This window comes from Natator depressus, chromosome 1, assembly GCF_965152275.1.
Source record: "Natator depressus isolate rNatDep1 chromosome 1, rNatDep2.hap1, whole genome shotgun sequence".
NCBI lineage: Eukaryota > Metazoa > Chordata > Testudines > Cheloniidae > Natator > Natator depressus.
This window is the reverse complement of record NC_134234.1, coordinates 51,563,309-51,578,883: the sequence shown is the minus strand read 5'-3', so window position 1 is coordinate 51,578,883 and position 15,575 is coordinate 51,563,309. Positions and strand designations below refer to the sequence as shown.

At 42.7% G+C, this 15,575-nt stretch overlaps 1 protein-coding gene across 1 annotated transcript; it reads right to left on the bottom strand.

Moving 5' to 3' along the window:
• Positions 1–6,534: 6,534 nt before the first annotated feature.
• On the bottom strand, positions 6,535–15,549 carry CCNA1 (cyclin A1). The gene is made up of 9 exons (XM_074943579.1): positions 15,539–15,549; positions 14,079–14,255; positions 11,033–11,276; positions 10,704–10,828; positions 9,813–10,036; positions 8,985–9,189; positions 8,003–8,116; positions 7,068–7,201; positions 6,535–6,632 (listed from the first exon to the last, which is right to left on the bottom strand). The coding sequence occupies exons 2-9, from the start codon at positions 14,229–14,231 to the stop codon at positions 6,581–6,583; spliced, it is 1,251 nt and encodes a 416-aa protein (XP_074799680.1). The 5' UTR covers positions 14,232–14,255; positions 15,539–15,549; the 3' UTR covers positions 6,535–6,580.
• Positions 15,550–15,575: the final 26 nt, after the last annotated feature.

The following is a 15,575-nucleotide window of genomic DNA, read 5'->3' as shown; positions in this document are numbered from 1 at the left end:
GTCACTCTGCAGGTTAGCAACAAGCACACTCCAAACTCCAAGCCCTCCACCATCACTAGAGTCTCCAACCCCTGGTCCACTGGACACTTACAGTATTCACCAATCTGCTGCTTCCAAAGAAGCAGTACACCACAGCTCTACCAGTTCCCCTCCAATCACCACTCCACTTAACTCACAACACTTAGATATGTTTATAGTGAAACAAAATTTAACAAAGCAGAGAGATTCAAGTAGTAGCAAGTTGAAATATTGGAAACAAAGAGTTACATACAAAATAAAATCATAACACACCTTCTGGAACCTAGCCTTAATTAACAAGATACTCTTGTGACTAGCAGAGTAATACTCATCCAAAATCCTTGCACCTCTTTACATCCAGGCTGGCTGTGACCCTTCTTCCACGAGACATGCATGCTGTCAGTTTGCCTGCTACAGTGTGCCTCTTTGCACTCTAAGGTATATCAAACCAATCCTTTGTCTTTATTCACAAACTGGCCACCCCTCTGCTATTTGTTTTTCCTGTAGATTTCCTCTCTCGTCTATTTTGCAATCTCTGAATTTGCACCTGGCTCAGTATGCAAATTGTATGCCACACAGTGTATGTCTCTCTACAATAAGTGTCAGTTACTCTCTACCTGAAAGGAACATCTCCAAGGTATGTGACCTCCTGGTGACCTGCCTTAACTCCAAGATCTTCAAAACATAATTTTAGTAGATACACATAACCCCTTAAATATTATCCATACATACTTTTTGCAATTATGACGACGACTAGTGGGCTACTGGCTCTCAGTAAAGACCTCACATGCCACCCATTGGTGAAATATTATGCAACCCAGGGGATCCCTGTAAAACTCTAGGCAGCCCATGTGCTCTCTGCCAGTTGGCACCAAGGGATCTCTGGGCCAGAGCATGCCTTTCTGATTTGGATTTTTATCCTTTTGTTTGTGTTTTAAATTGTGTAAGTTGCTTTCGTATCTATGTATATCTGAGAACTAGGTGTTATTTAAACCAGGTCAGCATATTCCATGTAACAAGGTAGATGCCTTTTGTATATGAAAGGGAAAATGTGCATGGGACAGCAACAGAACCCAGAGGGGATTTAGGTCTGGGTAAGTTATCACTTGGTTAGTGTATAGCACCCAGTTTTCCTCCAAAAGCAAGGTTCAAATTCACTTGTACAAAGTAAATAAGTTCTTTCTTGCTCCAAGTAATACATACCCAATGCAGAGGGTTGAACTGCAACACTCTGGCAGCCCACTAGCACCCAGAAGAATCTCCTCTGGGACCACTTCACAGATCAGTTTCCCATATAAACCCCTTTAATGTTCCTTGTTCAAACTCACTGTTAGCATTTGCACTACATGATTCCTAACCTTAACTACTTTGGTTTCCCCACCTTCTTTTGGACTGAAAAGATTTATTTTAAAGCCACCAGTTCAGTTGCAATGCTTTGAAGAAACACGAAACTCTGTGCATACTAGCTGCTTGTAAAGGGTGACCTAATTACAGTCTGTAAATATCTACATGGTGAATAAATATATAACAGTGGGCTCTTCAATCTAGCGGAGAAAGGTAATAACATGATCCAATGGTTGAAAGTTGAAGCTAGACAAATTCAAACAGGAAATAAGATACAGATTGTTAATAGTGAGAGTAATTAACCATTGGAACAATTTATCAAGGGTTGTGGTGGATTCCCGATCACTAAAATGTTTAAAATCAAGACTGGATGTTTTTCTAAAAGATATGCTCTAGGAATTATTTTGTCAAAATTAAATGGCCTGGGCTGGACAAGAAATCCATCTAGATGATAATAGTCTCTTCTGACCTTGGAATCGATTCCTCTAAAAAGCTTACTCCACAAATCTAACATTAAAATAATGATTCACTTTAGACCATTTAGATACACTTGATATGCCGGTTACATGCATACAGTATACTGGAAATTGTGTTTCAGATTATTTCAATTAATACTAAATTTTTCCTATATAAAATTACCCTAAGCCTTATGGTCTGAGGCCTAAAACTCCTTTTTTTTTACTACTATAGTAAACTATTGCAGTAGTGATATACACAGTAGTTACAGTTCACCTCACATTTATATTATAAACCATTGTTTTTCAAGGGCTTAATGCAACATTTCTTTACCCAGCGCATTCAAGTGATTTGTAACCCAACCCCAGCCAAAATCTATCACTTGGGCAACACAACTCTATTTGCTGGATACCTAGGTAGATTAGGTGTGAATGTAAATACAATCTGATCCTGAAGTCTTTCCCCCCAGCCCATCACTAGCTGTCAGGAAGAGCTCATTTAGACTTTGCTTATAAATCATCATTTGAAAGTATTAGGTTGGCCAACATCACTGAAACAAATGCTCTGACATGGTCATAAAAAACAACAGCTGTATAAGGAAGCTAGTCTTATGTTCATACTTTTCAAATCTATTATACTTTTTCAGATACATGTATGTTATGATGCATGTTATGCTTTTAAAGTGTGTATTAATGTTTCAATTCAAATGTCCAAATAATCACTAAATTGGCAACAGTGCATGTAATTAGTTCGCAAAACTCGGGGGTGGGGGGGTAAACACCCCCTGGGGTGTGGGTGTGTGTGTGTGTGTAAGGAAATCCCTGCTGCAGAGTCAGGCTTATGCTGCTATAATCAAAGTTATACACAAACAAAACAGTTTCAGCCTTTTGGGCACTCCTATCTCAAAATCAACTTCATTTTGATGGAATCAGAGGAGACTGATAAGTAATAGTTCAATGATGAGTTTTTGTTTACAGCAAATTAAATTTAGTGACAGTTTGCATGTCAACCACCCAACAGTTCAGATTTTCTATAGTGCGTTGTTACATGAGTCTTCTGACCTGAGTCACAGTGTCTCCTACAGCATATGCATGTTTTCTATTCAGCCTTTTTCACTACCCTTTCCCCTGCAAGGTTTTCCTGACAGGCAAGAGTGTCAAGCAGGGCTTAAGGTAGAAATAATACTTTGGACTTTTCTAGTGCCTTGCATCCTAGGATATCAAAGTGCTTCACAAATATTTGCATAGAAATCCTTTTGTCATTCCTACAAAGTATATAGATTTCCATTTTAAAGAGGAGGCAACTGCAGCAGAAAGGTTATGTAACATGCTCAAAGTGACTGCAAGTCTGGCACAGCCACAGAGAGAAGATGCTCTCTTAGCCTGCACTTTTACCACAAAGCCATCCTCTCTCTGAAGAAACATTATGGAAAGATATTCACGTTCCATATCATGCACTTCCTGGAATGGGCTTGCAGTTTTTCCCCTCTAACTCTGAGAAAGCAAGAGCCATGTTTTTGCAGTGATGTGGTACAGTAGCTATTTTAACAGCTGCTTTGTATTCAAATCAGTGTTGGAAAATATTTTTCCAGTGTACAGTGCATGATATGGACAGCAAGTCTGGTTACCACTCAACAGGATTTTCTAAACTTGCCAAAGCAAGTACCCCTCTCAGATTAATGGCTTCTCAAATTTGTTGTTCAAGACAGATTTCTTGAACTCAAATCCTAAAATCTGAGCACAGCCCCTGATTTTAGTACCTCTGTTCCCTAGGAGGGGCACAGACCTCTACCTCCTCCCTGCTGAGCAACTCTGTAGCTTGTTAGGGAAAACGGTCCCTAGATTCTTTATATTCCTTGGGTTGATTGCAGGGTCAGCTTATAAATCTTTAACTATACATTCTGCATGTGGTAAAGTGCCTCTGCATACTGATTATGGGGTCAAAAGACTACAGCCCCATAGATGTTAATTATATTTTGAGGGACTCAAGGAACAATCCATTATAAGCAGCAACTATAGGATGAATTTAAAAAGAAAGGGTGTACATTGGAACCAGGGATAAAAGAGATCTGTAAGAGGTCCCCAGAAACTGCTAAATAACTCTTAAATAACCGGAGGTTTTGTCTATTTCTGCACCTCACTTTAATATAATGAGTTAAGAAAAAGTCATACCCTCACATTAGACCATTTACTAGATCTAAATAACCCCATAAACTGGATTTCATTTTTGCAAGTGCCAGTTTGATTAAGGTAACTCTATAGATGTAATGTTTACTAGAGCACTTGCTCCAGTGGCTCAATAAATTCTACTTTAAGGTTATTTGCACTGGGTTGATACAGACAGGGTCTTTTCAGTCAACATGCTGAGGGCTGAAAACAAGGCCAGTATGTTTAGGTCCTGGGAGAGCTGCAGGTCAGCAGGAGGACTAAAACTCAATACAAGGAGACATCTCAAGAAGGATTAGACAGGATGTTAAGGACAACCTATAGGTGCTGTTTTAGACACCATTAAGGACAAAAAACACAAGGGATTGAGACAGATGGCAGTAGACAGTGTTGGCTATTCAAATGCACATTACAACTTTTAGTTCTAAAGCAGTAGTTTGCAATATGCGTTGGAAGCAAGGGAAAGTCTCTTGGGGAAGATTTGTGAAATGTCCGGTGGCAAAAAGAGGCAGATAGTTTTAGATACCAAAGCATCTTTTCAGATTAGATGAGGTAGTAGTGCAAGGTCTGGCATGACTAATATTTATACACAATCTACTAACCACATTGTGTCTGTTACTATGTTAACAGACTGGAAGGACTTTAGGCCAAGGGGGAAGTCAGATTTCAAGTTTCAAGCTTTCTTTGAAAGATACAACTTGGGTAAGGGAAGATCAAGAGGGCTCCTGCCCCAATGACTCTTGTGGTGTTATGAACCACAAGAAGCGGAGTTTAGATTACAAGGGTAAGATGGGAATGTTAGAAATGGGATGAAACCAAGTATGAAAGAATTTAAGAAAGTTTCCCTGAGCCTAGTCTTAAGGGAATCTTGTGTGGCATATTGAGAGATGAGAGTACTAGACTGTGTGCAGTATTTAAGAATCCTACACTGGAATAGAGAGATATCCTAATTCCTATAGCATAGAAGTACCCAAGGCCTCAGTATCTAATGTCTTCTATCTTCATCCTGGATTCTTTCTGGTTGGTCTTCTGCAAGCTCTACTCTGCTTTCACCATGGATTCTACTTCGAGGTAGAATCTCAGGCCTGCCCCAAATTCATCCTCACTGCTGCTTTAATCTGCTCTCCACTGAAGTCTTATCCTTTAAGGCTGTCCTTGTCTGTTTCTTGAGAAAGACCAGGTAAAATATCCCTATTGCCTGCCCCCGCAAGCACTCCATTATAAAAAAATTAATCCTGTCATCAGCTACTTTCAGATTCAAATATTTTTCTACAGCCTCTCCACTCCTGACTTGTCTCAGTCTAGTCAGACTGGCTGAATTAAATATCTTCACAGCACCTTAAGAGCTTAATACAACCCAAACTCCTCTTTTTGCTCAAGTTCTGTCACTGTTAACAAGTCATTCCTGTCATTCAGGCACACAGCTGGGGATGGAGAGGCATCTTTGACTTCCTTGTCATTTCTTCCCCCCACACCCCCAACTCTCCAGTAGTGTCCGATCCCTGCTGCAGCTCCCAATAGAGAGTCAGACTTTCTTTCTACACAGCTAGCACTCCTAGCCCTTATCTTGCATTTTGATTTCTGCCGTGTCCACGTGTTTGGCCTCAAATATCTACAGGTCCCCTAACTTTAGGCACATCTAAGGGCCCATGAATAACACATCACTTCCCCTTCAATTCTCTGCATTGCCTCTCCTCCCCACACCATACCATCAAGTTTCATCTTTGCTTATAAAGCCCCCACAATTCCACCTCTCACTACTGATCTGCTGTACCCTTTCTTTCCTCTGCCAATTAAACATTCAAGGATTGCATGTTTTCCTCCCCAATACATGCCTACACATTCTACATGGGAACACCAACCCTGAACTTATCCCTAGGGCTTTCTCCAATTCCCTTAAGACCACTTCTGCTGTGATCTCACCTAAAAAAAGCTAGCCAAACACTGATGATTTGATGGTGCAGTACTTGAAAGGAATTACATTCAAGATGGTGTGCAATAGCTAACTTTCATAGGTAGGTGATCTGTGTTGCCTTCCTGTCTATTGTTTGAAACAAGACCCAAATGAGTGATTAATACAATACCTGCCCCGCAGATCTTGCAGTCAATTTATGGTAAGAATCAATAGTTTCTCCTTTTGATTCACAACCCATTTTGAGACCTAGATAAGATTTAGAGGTATTAAGGCCATAAGGACTATTGTGATCATCTAGTCTGACCTCCTGCTGAGGACAGGCCATAGGACTTCTGAGGTTTCCCCCCTAAGATGCTCCAGTTCAAACAGAAACTCACCCAATATTGATTTAAAGAAAGAGGTGCCAAAGATAGAGAATCCACCACAAGTCTTAGTAAGTTGAAGCTTGGACAAGTGAAGCTAGAGACATTCATAAGGCAAGATATTTATTAAAAGTGCTTTTAGTTTACATTAAAACTAGTCTACAGTCCTTGTAAAAAAATCATTTAAAAATGTCAGCTAAAACAATAAGCATCATGGTTATTGACACATGACCTGCAGTGCCCTATAAAAATGTAAGACCAACTCTGTTGATCAGGAGGCAAGTGCTTCGATTTTAGTCAGTGTGTTCGTTCACTGGCATTTATTGCAGAGGAAGAACTGCTGGTGTCTCCATAAAGGATACGTGCATGTACCTGCAATAGAAACAGGCAGCTAGTTAGTTACAAGTTATTTAACTGACATCTTGTGAATAGGAAACTCTATTGAGGTACAAGAATGATTTGGGTTTCAGCACCTGAGTGCTTCAGCATCATGAAAATCTGAAACAAAGTTATGGCTATGCCTAGATTGTAAGATTGCTCTTATAAGAAGAGCAGTTCTTACTTTTAAGATCACCTCAATCTTCAAGATGTTTGTAGTTAGTATCAGCCACTACCTTGCGAGAGCTACTAGATAGGACTACCAGTTATGCAGAAACTTTTGATTAAATAGCTTGCACATAGGACCTCCCATAGCATATCTCCATTGATCAGAACAGCATGATTTGCATCAGTTGAAGAGATTTGGCCAATTTTAATGCCTGCTGTCATTTGGAGCCAAACAAAGCATTTAGTGTCTTAGGAACTTACTTTGACAGCTTGTACTTCTCTTTAATTGCTTGCTGTGGTCGATGAGAAGCATCAAGGCATGCTTTATGTAGATCACTCAGACAAGGCACTAGCTCGCTTAGCGAATACCCAGTGAATGCAGCAAGTGTTTCTGGCTGAACAGTAGAGAAAAGAATTATGGTACATTATTGCATTTGTTTAGGTACTGTGTCTTCCAGATTTTGGTAGAGGCCCTCTGTCAAGAAGCAAGTCACATTTCTGCTGACTACTTAGATGAACAGATGCATCTGTTTTGCTGCTGAAGTGAGATCCCATAGCAGTCACCATAGAGGATCTGAGCCCTCTCAATACCCCAGATGCATCCTACTATCAATGTCCACTTTAGGTCTTTACTACAGCAGAGAAGGCTGACAAGAAGCTCCTTCTGATGCAGACAGAATACTTGCTGGTGTCTTTCACCAGTTCTGAAGAGTTTCCCCTACCATTACCACCAAATGAAATTATTCCTACAGCACAGAGGCAGATACCAGTTAGATTAGTATTTGGATAAAACCATGTGCACTAAGATTCTAATCCGCCCCCCCCCCCCAACACAAACAGTTGCATAGAGGCCAGTCTATCAGTTTTTTATAGGGTGGATCAATACATTGACAAGATGGTTAATGACTAATCTCATTAGGACTGTGTACCATATCAGGTTAGTCTCAGCCAGTGACCAAAGTAGAGTATTGTTCCTGCCTGTGCAGAAGTTCTAGATGGAAAAGAGGAGCAAATCTTAAACTAGCTAGATATTAACTGTATGCCAGTGGAAAAGCCTGTTTAGTTGAACTAGAACCCTCCCAAGAGATCTGCTAGTTCATACTATCTGGAGTGGAAATTCTTTCCACTTTTAAGTCTGAACCTGTAGATGTAAGAAACCCCCTGTTCCACAGCACCTCAGAGAATTAAGAGCTTACCCAGAAATGCCTGTTCACAGTGTAATTTGCTAGACAGTAAGCTGCTGCAGCAGTTTGTGAAGGAAGGTACTTCAGAAATGGATCAGCTTCCAAGAGACTCAACTCTGCTACATACTAGGCAAAAGAAGTTTGCAAAAGTTACTTTCAAATAGACCTCTGTGTATAAGGTGGGATCAATTCAGTGTGCTCCAAACAAGCATTGGTTATCTTTCCAGCACCACAGTTTTGGAGAACAGTGGATTATATACTCTGTTTAGAAAGCTGCTTTCTCTGTTGAGAAAGTTAGGGTGAAATCCTGCCCTTACTGGAGTCAACAGGAATTCTACAATAATCTTTAATGGGGTCAGAAGTCACCTTTTAGAGAGAGAGATACCAGTTAATTGAGTGAAGGCTGGGCAGTCTTGTGGTCAAGGAACTGGACTGGGACTCAGGAGGCCTGGGTTTGTTTTCGGCTCTATCATAGGCTTCCTACATGGCCCCAGGCAAGTTAGGGAGCTGAGGCACACAAACTATCTGACAGTGGGAATAAGACTTGCTTTTTTACCCTTTTTCCTTTACATTGATAGTGAAAATGTATGTCCTGTAGTGCTATATTGGTGCAGTCAGTGGTTAGCATGGCAGGGACCTGATCTTTGTTGGGGCCTCTGGGCTCTACCACTATACATGTTCTATCAGTACAGACTGACAGCATAAAGCTGTAGTTTTGGAAAGCAAGAAGTGCGATAGATTTTGCTAGTAGGTTTAAATTGAATGTGCTGTGCACCATAAAATCTCCAGTTAGGGTACTGGTTTATCAGGGTGTGTGTCAGTCATGTTTGACTGACAGGCAGGCACCCTCAGCATGTTCCCTATGGCAGGTGTTTTCCAAATCAAGAGGATGCTCCTGAGAGTAAACCAAGTCTGAAAGTTCCCACTCCTCCACCCCCCACGTTCCTGGTTTATCACTGCCCTCCCACAGCCCTTAAAGGAGCGTAACACGTACCTTTGCAAAGTTCTCTGTCCTGACACAGACTCCATGTCTCTGTAAATACTGAAGGAGAAACTGGTTGATAGTTGGTACTGTCAAGTCAAAAGCCAGTACTTTCAGGAGCAGGTGTTCCATTCTTAATAACTGTCTCTTTGTGTAAGTATCATCTGTTATATACACAAACTCTTCTACCTCTGGAGGGTAGATCTCTTCATATTTCCTAAAAAGCAGTGCAAAAAGTCCATTAAGTCTATAAGGTTTGAAGTTGCAATCAGAAAGAAAGGCTTGTTGGAGTCATTGCTAGGATGAGCATGTGGGTCCACATTCATCCAAACAAGATTCATAGACTTCAGCCCCTACTTAGGCATATCCTGTAACACACATGGTACCTTTTGACAAGCTTAATACATTCAGCTTTTACCTACAAGTCCTTTTTAGATTCACTATACAACAGGGCAGCATTTACAGACATTAGACTGCCTCCTTAAGAGCTATATTATGCAGGATGCCATCTTGTACCATTTTTTAAACAGAATTCACATTGAAGTTAAGCAGCTTAAGCTTTAAGAGCCAAAAGTCTCTGTGATACAATACGCTCCAGACAAAAGTTTTGGTTTAGTCCATGTTCAAAATCAAAAATCAGTAAGAAGAGTTGGTGAATTAAGTAGAAGGACAGAATGTAAGTCTGAAGACAAATTCTTACCACTACAAGGTTTGTGTTGTCAGAACCAGCACAACTCTTCAGAATAGATTTTAGTTTCAACTTCTAAATGAGTCCAAGAGGTCTTTTCCCACAAGTTTGGGTCTGTCAAGACTTCAGTAGGCAACATAAAGAACACTTACGCAGCCAGAAGAATTGCTGCTGTTCCCACAAGCTGCAGCTTCCCTCTGAGGACAGACATGCAGGAAAGAAACCTGTCCAGAAAGTTGACAGCTAGGTACAGTGTTTCAGTACGAAGTTTGTATTCTTGCCCAACTTCCACCAGCCAGTCCACCAAGATTGCACGCATCCCTGATGTGATGTCTGGCTGCTTTCGCATGTAATATGGTTTTGGCCTGTATCTTATCTGTTTAGAAAGATTTGAGGTTTAATAATTAGGACATTATAAGAACAACCACCTTTGCCATATCCATGGTGTAAGTAATTATTTTCATTGATGGAAAAATATATTAAGGCCATTACTGATTCCCACCATCAATGAGTGGAGAGCTGTACTGAATTCAGCAACAAAAATCATGAAGTTTGATAGCCGTAATTGAGGAAGACCTACCACAGTGCAAAAGCTAGTGTATAGTAGGAGCACTACTCTGGTGGGGGTTAGGAGCCCCAGGTAACCACCACCTCCTCAGATTGCTACAGCCCTTTGCCACATTCTCTTACTCACAACTTGATAAATAGGTTCTCAAGAGCTGTTGCAAGCCTCCTAACCCCAGCAAAGCTCAGTTACACATTCCACCTGAGAGAGGAGCTAGAGTCCAAAACTGTCCTGCATCTTAGAAGAATCTTCTCACTACCTCCTGCTCTGACCTTGGCCAGCAACACAAGGAGCTGACGGAGAATGCTTTGTTAAAGAGAATGCAGGTAGTAAAGAGGTGCTAAATGATAACCCGAGAATCTGAAAGTTATGTCATGCAGCAATGTTTTAAGAGTGGCAATCTACATCTAAGATCTAAGTGTTGCCAGTACATGTAGGGTCAAGGAAACGCTGACATAGGCTTGTGAAAGCCACTCACTTCAGCTTCTCTAAGGTACTGATGAATGTCTTCTGCATAGTCTCCCACATTCATTATATCCACATTGTTATCCATATGAACTTCATGTTGTGACTGGAATGATGTATCCACCAACATAGGAGAACCTGCATAATCAGGATTCTTATTACATAAGGCATCCAACAAGACTTAACTTATCCTGCCAATTTGCTTGCAGTACAAGATTGAATCACATTTATATGAACAAGTAATCTACAGATAATGTAGACAAGTTTACTTTTGTTAAAAAAGTAAGCCACTTCATGTATGAGATTCATGTTACAAGCAAGGTTTTGAGCAGTGACAGTTACCTGTACTCAAATCCAACAACAGATGAATATTGGGTTTCATTGTGCTAGTATCCACTTCACACTGGCTAGGTTCCACCTCTTCTACAACTGTGCAGCTGCATCTGTCTTTTTGCTCTGGTTCATCTACATATATAGCAAACCCTTGCTTGGATGTTACATTGACCATACAGCTAGGGAATATATTCTTTCCAGAGGGAGGGAAAGCATTTTCAGAGCCAGAGAAGTGTCTGACTATGGTGGTACCCTGAAATAAAGTACAGATTTAACCTGTAGGAAGAGATTTAGGTATAAACAGAAAAAGCGCAATTCATATTTTTAGAAGAAAGCCACACATTTTCCTTAGCACTGCAGACTGCAAGCACTTGCATCAATAAATTGAACATTATTTGAAACAAAGCTTGCCATTACAACTGGCATTTAGGAAATTCTGCTTATGCCATCTTGCTGTAATGGACATTTGTGCCACACGGAGAATTAATTATCTTCCAGTTTAATAAGACAGGATCAGTCTTGAATAATCTTATATTGTGAGTGTCAAACATTCATCTGCAAAATGGCCAGCCTGAGCAATTCTGCTGAAATGCCAACTGTAATTATAAGCTCTGAGCTACAGTTCAATTTATTCATGCTGAGAACTACCAACATTAAATGCAGCCCAACACTTGTTACCTTAGCTTGTTGAAGAAAACAAGAAGGGCATTAAGAGTTTAAAAACAAACAAACAGTCTTTTATAATTTGATATTAAGATTGTTAAAACGGTTTTTGCATATGTATACTAATGCTATGCCAAATGTCTCAAGAGATCATTTTAAGAGTAAAAAGAAAAGGAGTACTTGTGGCACCTTAGAGACTAAAAAATTTGAGCATAAGCTTTCATGAGCTTATGCTCAAATAAATTTGTTAGTCTCTAAGGTGCCACAAGTACTCCTTTTTGCGGATACAGACTAACACGGCTGCTACTCTGAAACCTGTCATTTTAAGAGTAGAGTTTTCAGAAAAAAAAACTGGGTTTTGTATTGAAAAGCTAATAAAAGCCTTTTATAAGGGTCATATCAGTCTTCCTGGACTGCCAGTAGTCAAGAGCAAGCCTGTAGATGAAAGCTATTAGAAGTTTCTTATAATTCTAGTGAGTATGCCCATGAACTTCACAAGTGGGTCAGAGTTTAGCCCAGGTCATAGTGAAGGTTTTGAACTGGGCAAGTAGTTTGTCTATTCATTCGATGAACCTGAGGTAAGAGCTTGCAACCCCCGATGAGCATACACTGTATTAAGTACATCTTTGAGCAATACATTAGGCACCCAGGTTTGAAAAAGCTTTGGCCAAAGTTAGGCTCTGAAATAAAAGGGGGCCAATTTTCAGAATGTTGAGCAATCACAAACCCCACCATGTCAATAAGAACTGCAGTTGCAGTTACTGAAATAAGAGCTTTTCAGAGATGTTGAGCCCCTCCAACCCCCATTTGGCTTCAGTGGGATTTGTAGGTATGCCAAACTTCCGTAGCCAGGTTCCTTTATTTAGGAGCCTGGCTTTAGACGCTCAGATCTGAAGACAGTGGTGGGGGGAGGTCTGTTTTTATTGCACAATACCAGATGTACTCTAAGGATTACCACCTTTAAATGGTAATCTGTTATTACTCTAATCCTACTGGACTGCTTTCCTCTAAAGAGCTTTGCACAGGAGTAGCAGCTACTGTACATGCAAGGACCATTCCAGTGTATGACATAGTAGAGTACTAGAGAGAGCCATGCTAACCAGATTAAAGTCTGCATAGTGGCTCTGGCACCTAAGTTTATTCTGGAACAGGAGGGAAACTGAGAAAAAAGGCTATCCGAAAGGTAATTCTTGCTCTCTGAATGTATTGCCACCATATCAACACCTTGTAGGAGTCGTGTACCGAGCCACGGAACCTTTGAGCAGTAGTTGGCAGTTAAGGGGCATATACATTTCCACTGAGCCCTACATTCCATAGGCCGGGGGTATAGAGAAGCCACGTAACAGTCCCTCTCCCTCCAGAAACCTTACTTAAAGCTGGGCTCCAAGTTAGGGAGAAATGGTCAGTAGGGCCCCACTGTAGAATACTAGCTAGCCATGACCTCCCCCAAAAGATCTGCTAACTGAATAGGGATGGAAGCACTACCCTTTTAAATCCCATGTGTGCTCTGGATGAAATAGAGAGAGAAAAGCAAATCATGTGTGTTAGCCAAATTCCGTATTGCAAACCCAGTACTGCCAGCTCCAAGCATTCAAAAAGAATCATAAAATAGCCTTAAAACTCAAGAGGTAATAAATGCTGGGTTCTTTTTATTTGCATTCTAGTTTGAGCCTTTAAGGTGCACTTGGGCCACATTTTCAAGCTTGTCTCTGCAACTCTGTGAGCTAGAAATTTATCCTTTATATATTAAAAAAAAGCTGTACTGAGATTCTCAAGTAATCACAGGATTCCAGGAGCTAGGGCTTCAACGAAGATACTAAAAATGATGATATTTGCAATAAAATTGCCAGAGTTGGTATTGTGTCCCTCCAGTGCAAGCTGAGGGTCAGGTCATTTATCAGGCTTGTGTCACTTGGGGGGGGGGGGGGGGGGAAGAAGATGAAGTCATGTTAGGTATTTACATACTTAAATCTCCTGATCAGTCAGACTTTTAGATACCTGTTTTGCACATACATTTTTTAAACTCATGTTTACCAACATTCCCAGCAATGCCCTTTGACGGTTTACATATCAGTTCACAAAGGTAAGGTTTAAAAAAAGATGAACTAGGTTTAGAGAAACACTCAGGTTAGGTAAGGAGAAAATGGTCATAGTTCCTCATGGTCTCTGGTTAAGATGCATAGTAAGAGGAGACTCAGTGCTGGAATAACAGGGGCCTTGACAAAATTTGTTTGGAGACCAGAAAAGCTTCCATAGCAACTACCCATGTTATATCGGACTTAAGTAGTATCATCCACACATGAACAAAAGGCACCTCAGGCATTTGAAAGACACTTCTCATAAGTGTAACCCCACAATGAGCAATGGGGTTCTCTCCCCCCAAAAAAGTTACCTGGCCACATGCCCTCAAACACTGCCCATTCTCAGTCAGCAGCCCAAGCACAGCCCGCTGTGGTGGATTTTGGTTGGAATAAGGCCCAGCTGCAACCCGGCGGATCTCCCAACTTTCACCTTGGGAGATCCCACTCTTATCGTTGTGATGCATTGTTTCAAGGTCAGCAGCTGACAGCTAAGAGAAGAGATGAGAATGGCATGTTAGTCATCCCAGGCAAGTTCACCCAAATTTCTCTCTAGAACCAAGAGTCTAGATTCCCCTTTCCACTCCTAGAAGGAGTGCAGATCTTGCCCATGACTGCTTCTTATTCTAAATGCAGGATGCTTCCTCTAGGCCTCATCATTAATCACTGGAACAATTTACCAAGGGCCATGGGGATTCTCCATCACTGACAATGTTTAAATCAAGAGTGAATGTTTTTCTAAAAGATAGGCTCTAGGAATTATTTCATGGAAGGTCTCTGGCCTGCATTACCCTGGTCAGAGGAGACGATCACAATGACCCAGTCTAACCTTAGAATCTGTGACTCATGAGCAGATTGTCACACTCCGTGTGAGACAGATTTGCCTTCATTAATGCCACCCCGCCAAAAATACCTCAGCTTCCCTGTTGGAACCACGCCCTACAAGCGCTGCAGCTCCACAGGGAAATTTTTTTGGGGGGCGGGGGGGAAGAGCAGGGATGCAGGGGAAGAGGCTACTGAAAGTGGGCGGCTACAGTAACCCCGGCCAGAGGGCGCCCTTGGGGCTCTCGGAGGCGCAGGGCTGAGGCTCTCCTCGCTGTTGCTTACTGCCAGGGCAGAGCACTCTGAAGCAAGGCGCCCCACAGCGGGAGGGTGACAGGCTCGCGAGCTCCCAGGAGGTCCTGCCCCGCCAGCAATGCCCGGGCCAAGCGCCCACGGAGCCCCGCGGACGCCGGCGCCCAGGCAGAACCAGCCCCCGCCGCTGCCGGGGCCCTGCGAGGAGCCCAACGCGCACTAGTGCCCCGGGAGCCCCCCGCATTACACGCCAGCCCCGCAGCCGGGGAGATGCCGCCGCTGCCGCTGCCCCTTGCCCGCTAGGCAGCTACTGGCCAGGGCGCCGAACCGCACCGCTGGCCCCAGCCCCGCCTATGTAGCCCGCGTCCCGGGGGCGGGGGAGGCGGCGGCGCAGCCCCTCCCCCGCGGGCGCTGATTACTTTCAACCCGCCCGCGGCTGTTGGGGCCGGCCCGTTGGAAGCTCAGACCGGCGGCGGCTCCCGTGGCAACGGCAGCGGCCGTGCCGGGGCCCTGGGGGATCTCCATGGAGACCCGGCTCGGCGCGGGGGGTTGGCCCACGGGCTCCACGCTCCCTGCCTCGGGGCTCGCGGGTGTCCGGGACCCCCCCCCCCACGGAGGGCCGGGTCCGAGCAGGGCGCCCCGGGCTGGCCCTGAAGGCGAGTCGCGCGCCCGCCGCTGAGTAGCCCCTGCTGGGACTCACAAGCAGAGCGAAGCTGCTCTCCCCGGTGCTGCCCGCT

Bases quoted from the DNA above. Each gene is read 5' to 3' on its own strand.
- CCNA1 (XM_074943579.1), bottom strand. From the start codon at position 14,231: ATGCATCACAACGATAAGAGTGGGATCTCCCAAGGTGAAAGTTGGGAG. The intron at 11,277-14,078 runs GTAACTTTTTTG...ACTTTATTTCAG, and splicing joins GTTTGAGGGCATGTGGCCAG to GGTACCACCATAGTCAGACA. The intron at 6,633-7,067 runs GTAAGTTCCTAA...TTTCTATTGCAG, and splicing joins GAGAAGTACAAGCTGTCAAA to GTACATGCACGTATCCTTTA.